Source organism: Lichenostomus cassidix, chromosome 4 (genome assembly GCF_008360975.1).
Source record: "Lichenostomus cassidix isolate B80296 chromosome 4, HeHo_3.0, whole genome shotgun sequence".
NCBI lineage: Eukaryota > Metazoa > Chordata > Aves > Passeriformes > Meliphagidae > Lichenostomus > Lichenostomus cassidix.
The window spans coordinates 19,885,669-19,906,215 of record NC_139484.1 but is presented as its reverse complement, the minus strand read 5'-3'; the positions used below and the strand labels follow the sequence as shown (position 1 = coordinate 19,906,215).

At 38.5% G+C, this 20,547-nt stretch overlaps 1 protein-coding gene across 1 annotated transcript in view; it reads left to right on the top strand.

Moving 5' to 3' along the window:
• Positions 1–20,547, top strand: part of LOC146437984 (uncharacterized) — a 137,044-nt gene that overhangs the window by 99,588 nt on the left and 16,909 nt on the right. The window contains exons 3-5 of the mRNA XM_085058152.1: positions 9,341–9,413; positions 9,865–10,022; positions 12,269–12,388. Of these exons, the coding sequence (XP_084914278.1) occupies positions 12,367–12,388 (22 nt within the window). The 5' untranslated portion in view covers positions 9,341–9,413; positions 9,865–10,022; positions 12,269–12,366. The remainder of the gene's footprint in view (positions 1–9,340; positions 9,414–9,864; positions 10,023–12,268; positions 12,389–20,547) is intronic.

Genomic DNA, 20,547 nt, shown 5'->3' with positions numbered 1-20,547 from the left:
AGAAATTTTAAAGTACAGAGAGCTGAATTTGACATTATTTGATATTAGGCGTCTACGGTTCTTTTAATCTTCAGCATTGGTCATTTTTTTAGTTGTCTTTCTCTCCAGTTAGTTAATAAATACACGGGCTGTATAATGAATAGTATTTATCAGTGCAACCTCATTTAATTTTTTAAGAGCTGCATAAAGCATAAACATATTATCTCTGGCTTGGGCAAATTACTTGACATCCTTAGTAACATAAGAATACCTAATAGTAATTTCAGAGAGAGTTTGTTGAAGCCTCCAGATGTCAGGGGCTATGGAAGTGTAAAGTATTATTACAGATGTTTCTCATAATAATAATACATCTGATAGCAGGGCAGAAAAAGGAATTAAGGGCCAAGTACTTCAGTCATTAACTGAGCTGAACTCCCACTAAGGTCTATGTGAGTTTTGTTCAAATAAGGATTACAGAATTCAAATGTAAGTAATTATTTCCAACATGGAATGATTTATACTGCTTTTCCAGCCTTGTCTTTCTAGAATCTTGAAAACAGAGTCAGAGTATATTGACTCACTGTACACAGAAGGAAAGCTTGCCAGCTCAGGGCTTGGTAGCACGAGGAAAGTTTGACTCAGCCGTAGATACACAAAATCAAGCAGGGTGACTTATGTCTGCAGAGCAACCAGAAGTGTGCCTGCGGCAGAAAGAGTCATACCCACAGCCCCACGGGGTTACAGAGAAAAAACCCTGTGCTGGAATCCTGGCAGCTGCTGCATTTACAGTGCTCCTGACAAGGTGGGGGCTACAGCTCAGGAGTGCCTGGAGGCACTGCTGTCACACCTCTGGCCACAGCACAGGTCAGCTGGCCTTAGACACACCAAAGAACCCATGGGGAGAGAAGCTGCCATTCCAGTTGATAAAAGGATTTTTACTGATAGCTTCCTTTTTAGGCTGCGAGCTCTAGGTTGTTTGTTTGGGTTTTCTAAAAGCTGTTTATGAAATAAGTAGCTTTAAATAGCCCATGCACTTGTGGGGAACCACCACTAATAAGTGCTTAGTTGCAAAGAGCAGGTACTGTAACAGTGCTAAAAACATTAAGATGCAGTTTGGTCCTACAATATGGACAGCACTGACCTTGTTCAAATGATGTTCCTGAGGTTCTGATATAATGCAGATGCTTAGAATGAGTCTGAAACTCTTAAAATATTATTAAGTACGTATTCATTGTGGAACTTGTAGGTGTGCAGTCTTTATTGAGCAATCAAATCCTGCAAAGTCCTATTTTTTTCTTCTACTACACAAGTAGTAGGTTGCTGTGTATGTGGTGCACAGAGTCTTCTGATACACTGGTGCACGAGATGATAGGTGGAACATTATTTTTGGCAGCCCTGAACTTCTTGAAAGCCTCCATATTGCTCCACATCTGTGTCTGGGACACAAAATTGTAGTTGTTTAGCACTGGTATATCTGTTTATACACATGGAGAACAAAAAGAGGACTGGCATAAACAAAATGTCATATACATTCAAATTTTGATTACAATAAAATAATCATTCTGACATCATCACAAAAACCGAGTGCCAAAAATAGTAATCTGCCAGCTCATGAAGGGCAAGCCTCAAATTTCTGTGGTTTGGTTCATTTAAGCACTAAGAAATTTAAGCATGTTCATAAAACTTCTCTGTTTTAGGCTCTGTTCCTACTTCTTTGCCATGTGTTAGAGGCTTAAATCATTGTGTTCCTTTCTGTCCCCCCCTAGCTCCAGTTCAGGTATCCTGTGCAGGATTCACCTTGGTTAACTGGACATCAGCAGTATAGGACCACTATAAGAACTAGTGATTAAATTTCCTAAAATCAGTGAAAAAAAAAAAAAAAAAGAGGCATTTCTTAACTGTGATTCATCAAGCCTGTGTAACCTTGGAATGAGATGTCTCATGCCTTAATTGTACTGATTTTTCTCCCCAGGCTTAGGAGAGATTCTTGAACTGCCTCAGATGTGATAGCCTAGGTCCCACTCATCTGCTGTCTGTCTTTCAATACTCTCAGGTTCAGCAGCCCAAGAGCTGGGTTTCTCTCAATTTTACCTTGAAATTATTCTTGTTATTGTGGTGATGATCAGCAACAGTCAAGTTATTTGAAATTTAACTCTACTGCCGGAATAATATTTTTCCTAATGTTCTAATTAATATTTAGTGACATTTTTAATTTTTATTCTTTTCCACTCTAAATACTCCATGCCCTTTGTCATTCAGTGTAAGAAAATAAATTGCCTAGCATTGTGATATTGCTTGTTCTGACAGATATATAAATACATTGTTTGGTATATTCAGTCTCTTATATCAGATATTGATTCCCTACAGGCTTTACTAGTTAAAGAGATGAAGATTTTTTTCCTGATCAACTAGAAAGCATTTTTGTCTGAATGGTAGGATTTGCACTGTTACTTTTTGGGGGTAACGTGCTCAAAAGCAAGCCAGCAGAGACTCGAAAATTTATTGGAATGGTGATGCAAGTTGTGGGATTCTTAATGATCAAAACTTTGAAATACTTTGGAACAAGTCTCAATTCCCCAATAATGTTATTATATAAGTCAGATGACAAAACCAAAGAGATGAACTTGATTGTTTCATGAGGAGTGCTGAAAGAAGCTGTCATTAGTTCAGGAGTGGCAAAATTGCCCAGAACACACAATTAGAGCAGAACTTGTTGTGTCTGAATTACTTCTTGGTTTTTGCTAAATTAACTCAACAATGCACATGTGAAACGTGAAGCCAGAAGATTATTGATAGCTGTGGTGTTTGATAATATTTATGAAAAGAAAGTGGTAATATTTAGGGAAGATTTGATATGGGAGAGCAGAAGTAGCTCTCTTCACTGAAGAAACATTTGGAAATTTCAGCTACTTTCATGAGAAATTCTGGCAAACCTAAGGAAAACATCATTACCAGGTACAATAGAAAACTCAGCAGAAATTTTGGTTCCTTAACTTCCAGCAGCTAAAGAATCACAATTCATCAGAGAGCTATATGGAGTCAAGAATGAAGATTTCTAATTGTAGATCTTGAGTGACCTAACATATTGCAGCATATAAAAACAATGTATATATATATATATATAATGCAAATTGCCAGGCAAAGAAAGAAATAATCTTTTAGCTAAGAATATTTTAAAACTGATTTTGTTTAAAAAAGCGCATAACATTATTTTCATTTCGATTTCCTTACTATCTATAAAGTAGCTAGTTTAGCTAGGTGATAGGGTTTCTGAAGTGGGAGAAATGGCCTCACAGTTCCTATAATATTTAAGAATAAGTGAACTTTTTGAGAATTGTTATTTTCTAATGTAAAAATTGGGTTTTCAGTGAAATACAGAGAGTTTCTTTAAGCTTTTTGAAGGCTATGTTTCAGCTTTTGATATTTTACCAACAGGTATATAATTTAAGGCAAAGAGCTCACTCAGGAAACCTGAAGTCTGATGTGAGACTTCCCCCCGCAAATAGTGCTATTTTTAACCTGTATAGTTATTTTGCCTGTTTGTAAATGTCTGTTGACACTGTCTCTTCCTTTTTGGCTTTCAAATGCAGAACCTTGGATAACTGTGTCATCTCTCAGGTTGCCCATATTTTGTTTCACACTGTAAATCACCTTAGTTACCAGAACATGCCACTCTTGGAGGGTTTTCTGCATATCAGAAAATGTTCTCAGAGCAGATTTCACTGAATCTTTGGGAATGTCTGTAAGCATTTTTAAACTGCTTAAATCAAATGAAGTCCTTTTTCTTCTTTTGCTCCCTGGCAAAGGAAGGGACCACCCCTCAGTAAAATTGTAACTGTTTTTTATATTTGGTGCAATGAAATTAAGATTAGATTCCAGACAAAACTGTTTTTCTCAACAGAAATAAAACTGTGATCATTATATACAGAGGAGTCTGTATTTGTAACTTGACTGGAAATCAGACTAAAGCTTTGAGTCTTCTTCAACTGGCACTTAAAAGACTGTGAATAGCTAAAATTAAATAAGAAAATGAAAAATTGTTTGTTATATTTTTGTGTTTTATTGGACCTCTGTGGCTCACAGCACTGAGAATTTGCTTGCATTTCCTAATGCTATGGATACTGGAAAACCAGGGCTTTTTATACCTGTTTAAAAACAGTGCTTCAGAGAACTGTTTCCTCCAAAGCACACAAGGCCAGGTGGGAACTTGGTGGTCCACGGCAGCCTTTTCTAACTCTTGCAGTCTGCAGTGGCTCTACCTCAGCTGTCACCATGTCCTTCCACAGCAGTCACACAGCCCTGTCAGTCTGAGCAGGAGGCCTGTGAGTGCTGTTGGTGCTCTCCATTGGTCCTCTGGGGGTTTGATTCTGTAATGAAAATAAAGAAAATGCTTGCTCTTCTTTCAGGGGAAATAAGATGATGAAACTGTAAAAATTGTACTGAAAATTCATAAATATCCTCAGTCTGGAGATAGAAAAAGAGAAAGAAGCAGTAGTTTCATTCATCCTATATAAACATGATGAACTACATTAAAATACTGCTTTTACCCTGACAAGCTTCCTGAGTGTAGTTGCCCCATATAATTAGTGTCCTGAAAAATTGTATGGGTGGTCAGGGAGAGTATCTTTGATGGAATTGCTCCTGTTTATGAATTATGGTAACCATAATATATTTCTCATAAACTTGACTTGGTAATTTCCTGTTTCTTCTTGTATTATTATTTCCTCTGAGATGTAAAGAAATTGAAAACTTACTTTTCATATATTACAGTGCTCAAATAAAACATTTCACAACAAATCACAGCTTTAGAATGTCTGTATATTTGTAATTTTGTCTCCCCAAATAAACTTCTGATGATTTTACATTTTTCTGCTCTTAAGAAACTCCTTTGTCCCATGGAGGATCAGCAGAATGTGAATCTCACGCTAAGATTCATGCTTTATGGTTTCATTTTGCTTTTGGGCAAGAGATTGAAACCTTCCTTGAGGACAAGCTTTTTAAACTGTCATTTTCATAGAATCATGGAGTCATTTAGGTTGGACAAGACCTCTGAGATCATTGAGTCCAGCCTTTGACCGAACTTCACCATGGCAGCTAAACCATAGCAGTAAGTGCCATGTCCAGTCATTCCTTCAGCTCCTCCAGGGATGGTGACTCCACTACCTCCCTGGGCAGCCCATTCCAGTGCTTAACCATCCTTTCAGTGAAAAAAAAATCTTTCTGATGTCCAGCCTGAACCTCCCTTGGCTCAGCTTGAGGCCATTTCCTTTTGTCCTGTCGCTGGTTTCCTGGAAGAAGAGACTGATCTCCAGCTTGCCAATACCTGCTTTCAGGTAGTTTTGGTAGTGGTAATGGCTCCCCTGAGCCTCCTTTTCTCCAGACTCCAAGCTCCTTTAGTTACTCCTAATATGATTTACTCTCTAGACCCTTCACCAGCTCCTTTCCCCTTCTCTGGACATGCCCCAGCACCTCAATGTCTTTCTTGAAGTGAGGGGACCAGAACTCTTCTATTCCCCTATCCAGGCTTTCAGAAAAGTTTCCTGAAAGCTATGTAATGGGGATAAGACAAGTTATTCTTAATTCCTGTTCATTGAAGATGGGACTTGATCATAATTCTAGTTGCACATAGGCACATAGGAATTGAAGCCAAACCTTGAATTCATGCTTAAGACAGAGCTGTAAGGTTAACTCTACAGTATTTGTCATATCTAGGAGCACAATTTGATAGTAACAAAGAGCTACCAGATTTCCTTTTAGAATACTGCAGCTGACCTTTGTGACAAATGTTATTTTACAGATGCAGAAGTACATGCCCACACATTTGTATTTCCTTGACCATGGGAAATTGATCAGGATCCCATTTCTATGCTTTCACTACATCCTTTAAAACTAGACAAAGAAACGTACAGAAACATGCCAAGGCATAGCCAGCTTCATGTTCTTCAAGAGGGATAATATGTTAGCAATATAATACAGAGAGTCTCTGCCATATGAGCCAGGAATCCAGAACACAAACCATCAGGCCCACAGGAGAGGTTTGTTTTATTTGAGCTTGGAAGAAATGGGCCTATGGAAACAAACCAATTTCCTTTCAACCCAAATGATCAGCTGAAGGGATGCTTCAGCAAAAGACCAGAAACAGATGTTGATGCCTTTTCTGAACAACTGCAAGCCAGTCAGTTCAGTTTCCAGTTTTCTCTCTTTATGATGAAACCTCAGGTTCTCATGCAGGTCAGGCAAAGGAAAGCCTTGAAGTAATTTGATGCCCCTTTGGCTTTGCATTTTGTCCATCCCGAAGATGCTGAAGGAGTTACCAGTCATCTTTATGTGGCATGAATTTCCTGTATTTCCAGTAAATTCTCTCATTAGGAAATACTTTCTTCCTCTTCAAAAAGAGCCTTTCTCCACAGAGGTTTGAGAATTACATTCCATGGAGGGTAACCATCTCTGGAACAAATGTGTCTTATGGAGGAGCTTAATCTGTATGGCATGTAATATATTGCTTGGTTTTACAATGGAAGACTTTCAATTCTAGACTTCAAACCTCTCAGTCTGTATTACTGTGTTAATGCACTGGCTTTTCACCTTTTAAAAATTTGATTAAAACTTATTTCCCTGAAAAGTGAAAATGAGTTTAGCAGGCAGGTCTGACTCTGTTTTCTCTATTACACCATGAAGCACAATGAGCACAACTGGCAAGACAACAGTGGAGAAAAAATTCAGAGACTACAGCAACCTCTTCCCTTCAGAAGAAGTGCCAAACCCCACTCCTTGGTATTCAAAAGTAAGCAACAAAGGGAAGAGATACTTGATGCAACTTCAACTGTATGAAGAGCTGCAGTTTTACTAGTGTCAGTTCTTTATCTCAATCCTCAGTTCTACAAGTCTACAATCCTTGTTATGGAACACAGATTCTGAAAAACCAAATGGCCATAGTTCTTAAAAAATTTGTCACAACTCTGGTTCTTGTTGTTTTGCATAGGAAGAGACTTTCTATTTTAAAAATCTGCAGGGTAAAAAGACATTCCTTAAATCTTTCACTTGTTTTAATAACTAAGCTTTAGTTTAATGTGCTTCCAATGAGTATTTTTGAAGCACTGGTGTCCAAAATAAATTTTAAGAAAGAAACTTTTATCCCTGAGAGATACTAGGAACCTATTAAATTCGTAGGAAATACTGGCATTTTCTTCAATGATCTGATTCACATGTACTTCTTGTGATTCTAATCCGACAGAGAACGGCAGTGGAACAAATACAGCAATGTTTGTGTTATAAAAGTCAGGTTTGAATATTGGCAGAGAAAGAGATACAGATTTTTATTAGTGTACAAAAATCTACCAGGTTCCAGAATCTGTACTATATAATGTATGTACCATGAAATACATGGAAAGAAGAATACGTTTTCATATGTAGGTCACTAAATACTCTGAAAAGGCAGGAATGTATTATTACTCCTCCTATGAGGCACAAAGTGGGGTAATTTTCTAAGATCATAGACGACCATTAGGGCATCCAGCAACACAATCACTCCAGGTCCAGTGTGGTACTCAGTGAACTCTTCAGGGAAGTTCGTTGTAGCGAACAGACTGCATTACATTAGCAGGATGCTGCACTGATCTTTATTTCATCAAAGATGTGCAGAAGTTGCTGTAGTCTAGGAAGAAATATTTTTACTTGCTCTACTTTTGAGTCTGTGGGTGGGCCACTGAGGATCCACAATTATTTTCAGGTTTTGGGCATATTTCTACAGGAGACATATCTGGTTTTCTGTCTTTATTTTGGTCAAAGAACAGTACAGTATCTGTGGCAACTTGTAACCTCTTTAGAACAGTCTTGAAGTGGCAAATGATGAGAAATATTTTCTGCAAGGTTTTTCAGGGATAAAAGAATTTTGGTCGAATGATTTTTATTTTGTTTGTAAGGCTTCAAAGAACTTATTAATATCAGCATCCTTCAGTTTTCTGTGTTCTCTTTTTAGTAGAAAAATGTTTACTATTTTGATAGATTCAGAAATAAAATAACAGTCTTTCAACACCTTTTGTTCTATCTTCCTCTGGTCATTGTTCTAAGTTCAATGGCTTTGTTGTCACTCTTTAAGTCTTAATTGCTGCAGATTTTGTCTGAAACAAATGCCTGATCTAGTGTATCATTGTATTTTGAGGAGTCCTGTGATGCCATATGCACAGCAACTCTAATGTATATTAATGTCCAAGTATATTATCATATAAATGAAGGAGGAAGGCAACAATGAAAATGTAGAAACACTGGTTTCCTGTGGAAATGAACAGAAGTCCCCTAAGGCTTTAATTCTTGGAGAAATGCTCTGGAGAAAGCAAAGCCAACCAAGCATCTCTCTGTACAGTTGGAGTCCTCTGAAGCGAGTAGTAAATGATAGACAGCCTTTAGCTGCATCCCCTGAGCCCAAGAGGTGCACAGAGACACAGACATAGCTCTGGCAGAGCTGTTTTGTCTGGTGGGCTAAAATCTAGCCTGGGAGGGAATGAAGAAACTCAACACTGAAAGGAAATTAAGGAAAAGCTGTTATTTCCCGGAACTCATCTGCAAATAGGTCTTCACCAGGTCCCATCTAGGGACACCCCCAGAGGAGTTTTGCCAGATGGCATAGGGAATGCAATGACTCATGTTTCTTCTCTCTCTGTTCCTGTATCCTCCTCCAGGTATTCCTGGATCTTTTCTCCTTTGCTATCTTCTCTGTCCTAATCACTGGGTGCTCTGAGAAATAGCTGAAAGAAGGATTGCAGTGTTGTATCTAGTGGGGAGCCTGTCATGTGAGATGTCCTCAGCAGGAAGCTCAGGTGCTTATTTAGGAAGAGTTAGAGATGTGAAGGGTTGTAGGAGAGCAGCAGCACAGGACTGGGAAAAACAGCACTTCTCTCTCTCTCCCTAACTGCACAAATCTCTGTCATACCAAGAGGTCTGTGCCCAAAGCCAATTTTTAATAGAAATTTAAGTGGGTATAGTGTGTTTCCAAAGAAAGTCATCCTCCCCTGCTTATGACCACTGTTGTTTACTGGAGATTTAAAATAAGCTGGCTGATAGATTTGTCATCAGCTTAGATTTCCTGTGCTAATAGAAAAAAAAAAAAGAGATTAATGAAAAAATTTCTCTGAAGATATTTTGATCTGCTACTATGCAGGTACTTGGCCCAAGTCTCACAAACGTGGATCTTGCTCAACACATGGGGTTAATATAGTTTGCAATTTTAGACCTTAGAAATATGTTTCTTGATGAAAACTTTTGATTTTGGATGTTGCTATGATACAGTAAACTACATAAACACTCCAGACCTGGCAATGGCCATCTTCAGAACTGTGACTGTCATGCTTATTTTTTGTTCCAGTACTCTTTATGGATCAGGATGATTCTTTCAAAGAAGATATGGATGCGTCATCCCTGGAAGTGCTCAAGGCCAGGTTCATGGGGCTCTGACCAACCTGGCCTAGTGAAAGGTGTCCCTGCCCATGGTAGGAGGGCTGGAACTAGATGGTCTTTAAGATTCCTTCCAACCCAAACCATTCTGTGATTCTGTGATTATATGATTTAAATCACCTACTTAAAGAGTTGAACAGTATGAACAATTTCCTTATCAGAATCCACCAGCCGAGCAATATAAATAAATATAAATATAAATATAAATATAAATATAAATATAAATATATTAAAAAATATATATATATAAATATATGCAGCCATTAGTGGAAAATATGGAATTCATGACATCTTTGCTGTTATTACTTCTCTTCTGGAAATCCCAAGGGCTGGATAGTACCAGCACAGGAAGGTGGGGCTCTGCCTAGCTTTAAAGTAATGCAATAATTTATCTAACTATAAACTAACTGTCATGTTCCGAAACTTATTTTCCAGTGCAATAGTAAATGGAGATGATAAAAAACCCTGAATTTTTTCAATTTTATTAATAGAAGATTAATTATTTGGGAAAAAAAGAAGTTGCCTTTCCATTATTCATTCAAGAAAAAAAAAAAAAGAGCAATATTAAAAGTGAATCAATGGAAATCTTTTGGGTAAGTATATTTCCCACTTTGTTATTTAGAGTTAGTGATCATGATCAGTTCTTACAATTTTTGTGCTCAGCTTGTTTTAATTAGGATCAAAATGGAAAAAATATATAAGAATTCTGCCCTCCTTTCTGATTAATTAATGCCACACTGTTTCAGAAAATATGAAAAATAGAGGCTGCAATGATACTGGTTTTAGTTTTTCTCACAGACAGTGTAGTAGTGAGCCAGCAAATGAAATATTTCATGTCATGCCACTTGATAGGATATAATTCTGTTATGGAGCTGAGTTTAAATTCAGCTTGGCAGATCCATTGCTCACACTGTCATAAACCAATCTATTTTTATGCTGTCATTGTGTGAACAAAAAAAAAAAGTTAAGTTTGAATCTGTGTGTGCTCTACCTCCCCATTGATTCACTGTCTCTCGAACAGTGACCTGCCTTTTAGTCTTTTCTAGCAGGCTAAACTCCCATTTCTCTATAAAATGTCGGATGTTTTTAGCAAAAGAAGAGATTTCAGTTCTTTTCCAATATTATTGCTTATTGAGGCCTCAGAAGTTTCCCTAGTAAAAGACTACAAGAAGCCCTTGAAAGATGCCTGCTCTGTGCCAACTATTTTTGCCTTGGCCCTCTCAAATGAGGAGTTGACATTTTCTTTCCGGTAGGAAGGAACGAGGGGGAGAGAGGGAAAACTCAGACACTGGTGATAATTCCTAACAAGCAAGTTTAATGCTGTCTGTGAGAGGGATGTCCAGGCTGGCCCTGCTGGCTCCTGCTGTGATGCTTCCTGCCATAGCCAGGGAAGTCAATAACCAGCTGCCCATGATTATCCAGTTGTGGCTGGTCAGTCTACATGGTCTGGCATGGAAGATGTGCTTGAGCTGTTGAACAGAAGCTTCTACTGTACCTTTTTTGTTTTTAACATTTTCCTCTCTACCTTTTTCTGAATTTATTTCTTTGCCATGCATCTCCACATCCACTCTTCCCACAAGTTTTCTTTTCATGAGTGCTCAGCTGCTCTTTTCTGGGTATACTGAACAGTGCAGGGCTGGTCAAATTGCTGCCTGGGTTTTATTTCCTGTGAAATCTCTGGCCTTTTCACTACAAACAAAATGGTTTGGGACAGAGGTTGTCTTTTCTATCCCTTCCCTTCAGTAGTTTCTATTCCCTTGCCCTTCAGTAGTTTCTACTCTGTTGTAAATTGCGAGACAAAACTCCAGAAAACTGCTTGCACCTATTCAAAATTAGGATGGGTGAAGGATCTGGAAGATGGCAGATGTGGCAGAACAAAGAGGAGAAAAGATGAGTAACGTGGCTGCAGTCACACAGCAAAGTGCTGACAGAGAGAGGAATAGAAACCAGGAATGCTGGTTCTCAAGCCCGTGTTCAAAACAGTAAACCATACAATTTTTCCGCAGTGTTATCTAGAAATTTCAAAGACAGAATGGCATGCTGTTGTAAAACTGATAATAGAAGACTACCATCAGTGAAGCACTATTTATAAATGGGAGGGTGGGAAGGAGCTCTCTATGCTGAATGCCATAAACAATGAGCACCAAGGGACTAAGGGGAGTATTTTGATGTTGGTGTGCTGTGGTTAGCTTTATTTAAACACAAACATTGTTAATAAACATAGATTTCTATTTTTTCTTTGATCAAGGAACTCTGATAGGTTTTAAACATCCTGCGTATCTCATTTCAGTGTGTCCAAAAGGAGAGGAAGAAAGACTCGAGAGCACATTCTTAAATCTGTTGCAGTCCCATTTTTGCACAAGTTTATGCTAGTATCAAATAGACAGATTTTTCAAGGACAATGTGGGACTGCATTTTCAAAGGGGACCTAAGTTGCTTCAATTAAAATGTGTCGAAGGACATTTTCTTACATTTTACTTTCACAAAAGAGATAAATATGCAGTTACAGAATGAATGTTTGGTTTTACAACTTGATTCAAAGCCCAATTAAAAGGTCCCAGCATAGGTGCTATATGAAAAAAAAATTCCTCCAGGAAGCTATATTTGATATGTGCTAAAATCAAAGTGAATAACTAAAACAAATTTTCCCCCTACAGTATGTCCTTCTCTCAGTCTATCCACAGAAGCAAAACACAGATGTATTTTATTTTAATTAGTCCCTTAACTTTCTTTTGTGTATATTTTTAATGACTCCAGACCGGTGGATATTATATCCCAGGGATGTTGTTACTATTTATTCTCTGACTCTCACTCACAGAGCTTTTATTCTTTTGCTTAGTGTGCTGCAAATTGCCTGCTCATCTGTGTCCTTCACTGCCTGGATTACTTCATGATGTTTACATAGCAAAGCAAACTATACAACATCCCAGGGGCCCAATGCTGCTGCCCCGGAATACCGGTGAGTCTAATTGACAACAGGATGTGCCTGTGCTTTATGATAGCAGAACCAAGTCCTCATCACAGCCAGCCAAGCTGGAGCAATAAAACTCAGACTTCATGTTCTCTCACTCCTTGGTCCTTGAGAGGCAGAAATCCCTGGCTAGCAATATGTCAGATTACCTTTAGCATGATTCCTATTGTATAAGAATGCAAATTAGTATCAGCATTTATGTGGGTTTGTTTAAATCACTAATCACATTGAAACTACTTTCAACAAGTTTAAGGTTTAAGACAGTTATTTATTAATTTCTAAGGCTTAATATGAGGGTGTCACCTTATTTTGAAATATTCTATGCTGTGAGTGATTCCAAAGTGCCTTGACTGAAATCCTTGGTTAAGTCTAGTGTTAAGGCAATTTATAGCTGGATCATTTTCTATTATTTTACCATTTCTCTTCTTCTCTGTGAAAGGCAGGGGAGTCTTGTTTGCCGCTATTATTAATTAAGGAAACAGAAGATAATGCAACACTAACTAAGCAGGCTGAAGCAGTTTAGCTCTTTCCCTTAAGTTCTATTTGAAGAAAAATTATTTTCTTGTTGAGAAGAACGATCCTCATGAACAGAATCAGGAGAGAACTTCTAGGTTAAGCCTGTGGCTATTACGTAGCCACAAAAAGGAGCAGTAACAACTGGCTCTCTAGTTCGCATCACTTCTGCAGAAGAAGCAGCATTTTATTCCCCCATGAATAGAAAAGAGTGCAGGCAAGAGTGGGTGCACAGACATGTTGTAGATATCAGACTGCAGGAAACATCCAGGAAAATCTGCGTTAGTTGTTTGGAGGAAATCCACACCATGCCTCATGGGCCTTTAGAAGGCAGCAACACAGCCTGACAGATGATCCTGCCTGACTGCACCAGTGCTGTTTCATTCCCTCCAATCCTTCCTTTTCTAGCTTTCTGTTCCCTTCCACCCATAAATTTATTCTTCTGCCCAAGAAGGCTGAAAAGTTTGGAGATGTGAGATCTGTCTCCCAGAGGGAGGTCAATAATAAATTATAAAAAGTGACCAAGCAAACCCAGTTCAGCATGCCCTATACCACGTACAGGGAGAACAGGGCAGCATGGAAATATCACTGACTCAACTGTGACAGATTGCTCTAACATGAACTCTGACCTTTTGCATGGAAGAAATCTCCTTTCAGCATTCACAGCTTGTTTCTTTGAAATGAAACAGTGAATCCCATGGACACTAACTGTTTACTCCAACAAAATTGCCATTCACATGTAGGTGATGCAACAATTGCTTGGAATAACATCAAAATAGCAATATTAATATTGATCTTTCCTTGTAGTTTGTTTGATATGGAAAAAAGGCATGAGAAAGTGATGATAGTGGGGTGCTGAACATGCTCAGTATAAAATACTTCTTTTCTGATCTCCAGTAAGAACCTTCCCTGAAAGCCAAGTATTTCTTCTCGTCCTCTCTTTGCAGCACTCAAGCCTGTGGTGTAATGATAGCAGCTCTGCTGTGCAGACTGGCATGATGGGATGTGTAAGACAAACTTTCCAAACCTTCTTTTTGAACACAGGAGCAAGTTTATCATGAGAGTAACATGTGTGTTACTGTTTACTGGCTATAATAGCATTGTTGGGTGTAATGATAATCCAGGTGGATGAACTGCCCATAACTTGGGGCCATTTCATCAGGGTGAGGCTAAACACTTGCATTTTTCTCTTTTGGCAGCAGCACTGGCAGCAACCTCTGCTTCCTCTTTCCATCCTCCAGTCTGGCTAATGACACTGTGTTAGCATATATGAAAAGTCCAGGGACAGACTGAAGTAGGGAGGGCTGCTTCATAGCCTGAAGAACACAGCTACTGAATGTGTAACTAAATGCCATGCCTGAATATTGCAGGTCCAGTTTAGGAGCCCTGACAGTTGTGATGACAATTTTGGTATGAATTGTTTCATTAAAGATGTGTTGGGATATGTGTTTCATCCGCTCCTTGTGGAAACAAAAAAGGCGCCGTGAAATTGTGTAACGCTTCCCATCCTGTTTGTTGGCCATTGCTGTTTCTTCTGGAGAGTATGAACTTACAGTGCCTAGGAATGAGCAAGCCCATCTGTTCCACCCTGCTGCTCAATACCCAGCCTGGCTTAGCAAGCCTTGTTTCCAGCAGCTGGCAATTAAACTGTACCAGTCTGCAGTGGTTTTGAGTGATGGTGTCATGATCTCATGCCACATGCATGTTGCCATATTCCTTTCCTGCCCCAGTCATCTGTTTTCCTGTTAAGCTATGTCAGTGATGACAAAGGAGTGGATCCACGATGGGATGGGAGAAATAAGAGATTGGAGGGTAGCACTTTTTAGAATTCCAGTGCCTTCTGTTCATGGAAACAAAGCTTGTGTATCAAGGTAATGCATCACTCAGTGGCTGGCCAGAGAAACATCCCATTGGGCTATGATTGTAATGGAGAGACTATTGCAATAGTTTTATGTCTTTACTTCACAAAATAAAAAATACAAGTGTACTCTTCATGCCCTCTTTATTTTGCCTGTTAAGAAAAGCACAGTCTGTCAATCAAGAAAAAAGCTTCCAATTGTGTAGCCTGTTAGAATCATTTCATTAATAACATGTGTTTACTACTGGGAGAAGCAGACTCAGTGTGCTAAGATTTTGTTTGTCAGTCAGTCATTGGAACCCCACTGTTAATCGCATACAATGGTTTATGGTTATGCCACAATTTAACCCAGGTTTAAAAATACAAACTAGAGCCTTGGTGGTCTGCTGAGAGCAGTGAGTGGAGCAAAGGTATTGGTTGAACCTGCCTTGTGGGCTGCTGGCTTGGAGTACTGTAGGAGCTAATCAAATTTATTAACTCGAGCCATGACCAGAATGCACACACGGGTGAGTGTGGGTGGGTGCACCCAGGTTAGGCTACATTTTGGCTGCATTCTGAAGGGAGGAGCAGAAGCAAGGCTTTGGCTTCCCTTCCACAAGGACAAATTGGAACCAGATATCAACTAGATTTTGGGATCTCTGGCAGTCTAATAAGGAGAAGGTATTTTTTTTTTGTTGTGGCTTTTATTTTTTGATGTAGGGAATGGCTTAGAAAAAAACTGAGGGAGTTTCAAAACTGAATGCCAGTGGCATTTGATGCATGTATGTATCATTGCTAAATTGCCCTCTGCATGCCACTCTAATGGCAATATTAAAGGCACAATCTCTGACTACACAATAATGAGGTCTGAGCGTGGTTGCCAGAAAAGGGAGAGGAATTTGGCTACTAAGGAGAAGAATACTGGAGAGGCAGTTGTGTATCTCTATATGAATCTTGACCTTCTGGCAGAGGTAAGAAGAGACGAAGTGACTAAACCATCCTTCTTAATTACAGCTAGAATATGGTAACTGAAAATTCCTGTTTGCCACAGAACTGTAGAAAGTATCATTCATAACTGCAGGACTTGTAATACTCTGAGAAGAATGTATTCCTCTCCAGAGATAATTATATCCATTTCTCCACATTGCTCTACAGCCCACGACATTTTGTAGGAACCTCTTCCAGATTTAGAGTAATGTAAGTGGTATTTTTATATAGTAATGTCAGGATAAAGTCAATTCCATACATTCTTATTCAAATAAAACAGCATTAGCCTCAATTCTTTTATTCTATATAAAGATTTCATAGTTTCATTTATCCTAATCACTGAAATTATAACTGGCAAAATTACTGTAATTTCAAAATGCCTAAGCAGATCCATTCAGGAAGGCAGTGAAAAATGTATACTTGTTTGAAATTTATATAGGTTTGCTTTTTCACACTTCTGATTAACATGCATTAACCCCTCATTTCTAAGTTTTCTTACTAAGAAATTAAATTAAATGGATTGAGATTTGCTGAAGGTACTTGTACTTGTAAAAGCATTAAGATTGAAAATTCATGTAATAGTCAGGGCAACATTGGATTTAATTCTAACTAGCTGTGAGTTCAGATCATCCTTTCCTCATCAGATCATATTCTACAGAGAATCCTTCCTCTTTGTCCTCCTGCCCCATCTGTACCACTCACTGTGTACTCCACAATATCCTATTTTTCTGGTTTTATGGGAGCTAGAGGGAAGCTTTGGAACTGCACAGCATCTGGGACTGCTTAAACTGTGGCAAGGAAGCAAAAGACAAGTGCTAATAAGAGGTGAAGAGGTGAAGACTGAAACATCCTTGTACCCAACCATAAATCTGCACCTCCTATAACTATTAAAGTCAGTGGGAATATTGTATGTAGTGGCCTTTGGGATAAGACAACCATAAACATCTCCTCCCTCCCAATAACAGTGAATTATCGTTTAAAAAAGTCTGGCTTTTGGAGCTTATTTGCATTTTGCCTGCATTACATCTATCTGAATGTCCTTTCCATGAGTATTCACCTGATTTTTCTGTATTGTGATGGTTCCTGTATATCAGCAAGCCAGTTCAGTGGCAATATGCAGGTTAATTTCAGACTTTTAAGTATTTTTGAAGGAAAGTCTTTAGCAAAATAGAAAATAAACTTCTACAGGTTAATTTCTCTCAGAGATGTAATGCTGTTTGTACGTCCCACTCTAACTGCAGGTTTTAAGTTAGGCCCATGATAGCCTAGCCTGGCTTGATGAAATGTGGTAGTGGCAACTCCAAGTTAGAAGTCAATCAAGCATTTGCATATCTTTATTGCACCATGTAGTTTGCAAACAGGCTGGCTTGGGCAACATCACTAGTTTAGGGTGATAGGAGTGACATGCAGAGAAATTCTGTGACTGTCACCTGAGTTAACAATTGTTCTTAGATATTGTGAGCCTTTATTCATCAGTTCTTGAATAAAAGCCCCATAGTTGAAAACAGATGTCTTGCCAGTGAGCAATGTACAGGATCTGTGGTACCCATTCCACCAGGGTCACTCATTCTTTCCATAACATATGCTGACCATTCCTTTCCTTTTCTTGTAAACAGTGTTAAACCAGGAGTGAGGCAGTGGCTTGTAAACAACTGCAGCTAATGTCAAAGTTAGGAATTTCCATATTTTAGATCCCATGTACCTCTGTCCAGTAATGGAATTCCCTTTTTCAGGATCTAACTTGTGGTTTAGAGCACGTACTAAATGAAGAGGGGAGAGAGGTTGACAAAAAGAAAGAAAATAAAGATCATAGAGGCTTAGCCAGACTTGGAAAAATGTGGATGCATTAATCATCATTACCCTTGCCATTTGAGCTGTGTCCATACCGAAGAAAACCACAGTCATAAGTTGGGCTGACTGACTGAGGTGAACTAAACCATGAAAATAACAAAAAAACAACCAACAAAGACCAAACAAAGCAGGGAAATATTTCAACCAAATTAACATCTCAAGTTCAGCTCTGATCACTTCATAGGCTCTAAGTTTTTGGCAGTCTGTCTTATGGTCTAAAATCTGTCATCTATGAGCTTGCATTTTTCAGCAATTTACGCTTTTCTTTTTTTTCATGTTCACTTTCTTTAGAAGAAATCAAAATAATTCTTTGTGACTGCAAATGTCTTTAAGTTTGCATGTTGTTAACACTCTGAAAATCACATGTTGTTGACAATGTGTACCTCTGAAAGATGCAAAAGAGTGGTTTTTTAGCCTCAGATAAGTTGTAGCTGCAGACAAGGCTCAAACACGTTCACTTACGTGGTAGAATGTGTGGTGGGTTAGTACTCTGCATATTGTCTTATTCTGCACACGTAGAACATAGGCTCAACTTCACACATTGTTGATACAGCAGGTTTTATTCTAGTCTGCAATGATGTGTCCTTTACAATGTTTGATAGCAAGGAAACAAGAATGTTAATTAGAAGACATTAAATGGCTCTGTTGCAGATCATACTTCTAGGGGGTTTTTATGTCTGTGTTTGAAAAGCTGAGCACATCTCCACTGTCAGCCTTCACACGAAATTAACTCTCTTAGTTGGGTGTCATAACTTGCCTTTTGATAGTGCTAGATGAAAAACCATCAAGTATGAGTAGGGAAAGACTGTGTTTTCTTCTTTACACACCATGCCATTGCCCAGAAATCCAAGAGAGGCTGATCTCCACCCTGATATGTATGCATCTTTTAGAGAGGTAACACAGTTCTGACAATCCTTTCTCCCCTGGGAGGTGAAGAGGGTTAAAAATGGCGTGGGGTTCTGGCCACACAGCAAGGAGAAGGTTCTCTCTACATGAGAAGTTGCCCAACAAATTTTGGCAAGGAAAAGTTGCCATGGTAGATTTACCACTTGTTCATGTTGGTTTTTAGCCTTGTTTCTATCAGCTGCTGCAGCAAATGCTCCAGAGGAATTGTCTGGAAGCTGACCTTGAATACATATATATGCTGCATGTGTGCTTTTATATATACATGTGTGTGTGTGTGTGTGTGTGTGTGTGTATACATTTTTCTTTAATACGCACACATATGCACATATGTATATAGAAAGCTAAATGGAGAACTTTTGCATAAATTCTAGGCAGTTAGCAGCTGTCACACACTCTCATTCTAATGTGACTGTGAATAATATAAATGTTCCCGATCTTTCTAATATCTTTTGCCAAACACAAAACAAACAACATATTTCAGGTTGCCATGTAAAAGCAAAGAGAGTGAAGTCCTTTGGCTGAAAGACATATCAAAGCAAATATATTAAGTTATTTCTTAAACGAAAATTCATTTGGGGGATGGCAAGTACAGTTCTCTGTGGTGTTATACATTGTGTTAGTGTAAACAGGAGTTTGGTTTTGGTTTTTTCCCGCCATTAGATCTTTAGATTTGTCCATTTTTTTGCACATTGTATTAATTTTGTAATTAGGATTCCTAGGAAAAGAGCAGAATATACAGAATTTGGATTCTATCACTATAAAAACTATAGGTCAAGGAAGTCATTCTCCCAATACTGTGAATTTCTGTTTATGTGGATAAGACAAAAAGAAAGGAAGTTTATCAGAACCAGTCTGATGTAAAAATAGTTACCAAAACTGCAGGGACAGATTTTCACATGGCGCTAGTACATAAGATATATGTTCTAGTTGAAACATCATTCTGTTTAAAGTGGCCTAATTTCAGGGCATCAGGAGCAGCTAACATAGACCTTTTCTTTCACATTTGATGACATTGGTCATTCTGAGGTTCAAGCTTTGAATTTTAGAGGCAGAGAGGAGCACTGGCAAAAAATTCCCAATTTCTTTTTTTATTAATCTGTATTGGATTTATGTTATTCATCCATTCTGCGTTTCTCCAGGAACACTGTAATGTAAGAAAGTTAATTAGGAGAGTGGGCAAAGGAGCTCTGAAACTCAGCCAGGTGTGGAATGACAAAAAAATTGTGGGGTCTATATTATTTGAGCCATTTTTGCTGTTTTGAATATTCTGCAGTTCAAGACTCAGATCTAAATCTGTCATATAATTTAGCACTATATAGATTTTTATATCATTTTACTCCTGCGAATTGGATGAACAATGAATTTGGAATACAAAGGGAGTGAGGGCATCTGGCAGTGTGACATGTGAGTTGGGTTAGCACAGCAACACATGGATGTACAAAAGTGCCTGCCAGCTTTCATTTTCTGATTATTTCAGTCTATTGTCAGTAACAGAACTTTCCTGACTTGGAATTTAAGGCCATGCATCCGTGAAAGGTTTTTCACCTCTAAATGCCTCATTCAGCTCACTTCTAGGGTAGGCATCCTGAATGCCTGGAAAAGGCAGGCTGATGAGCTACTGAAGGAGTTGTACTTTGATTAAAGAGAACCAACACACTCACCTGGTTTTGTCTTTTTAACCTTTAAATTGCTAATGTGTCCCTGTCCTGTTTAACACGGAGAGAAAACACAAGGCAATTAGTTGCCACAATGATATGGCACATATAAGTGGGAACTGCCAAGGCTTTGGGATGTATGAAGTTCACTTTTATTGGAGATTTGTAAATTTTCTATAGCCAATACAATGATTAAGATATGCTAGAGTATGTGTCAAGGGTAAATTGCTTATGTACCCTTTTGGTTTTGCTGTGATTACCTTTCCCTTCTGTCAAAACAACTTGCCATAGGTAGAAGCATGGTTCCATGCTGACCCTATAGCCCAGTCTGTAGGAGTTTGCACACACAGAGCAATGTTTGACTAATAATTCTAATTTATAAACCATCAACAATCCTA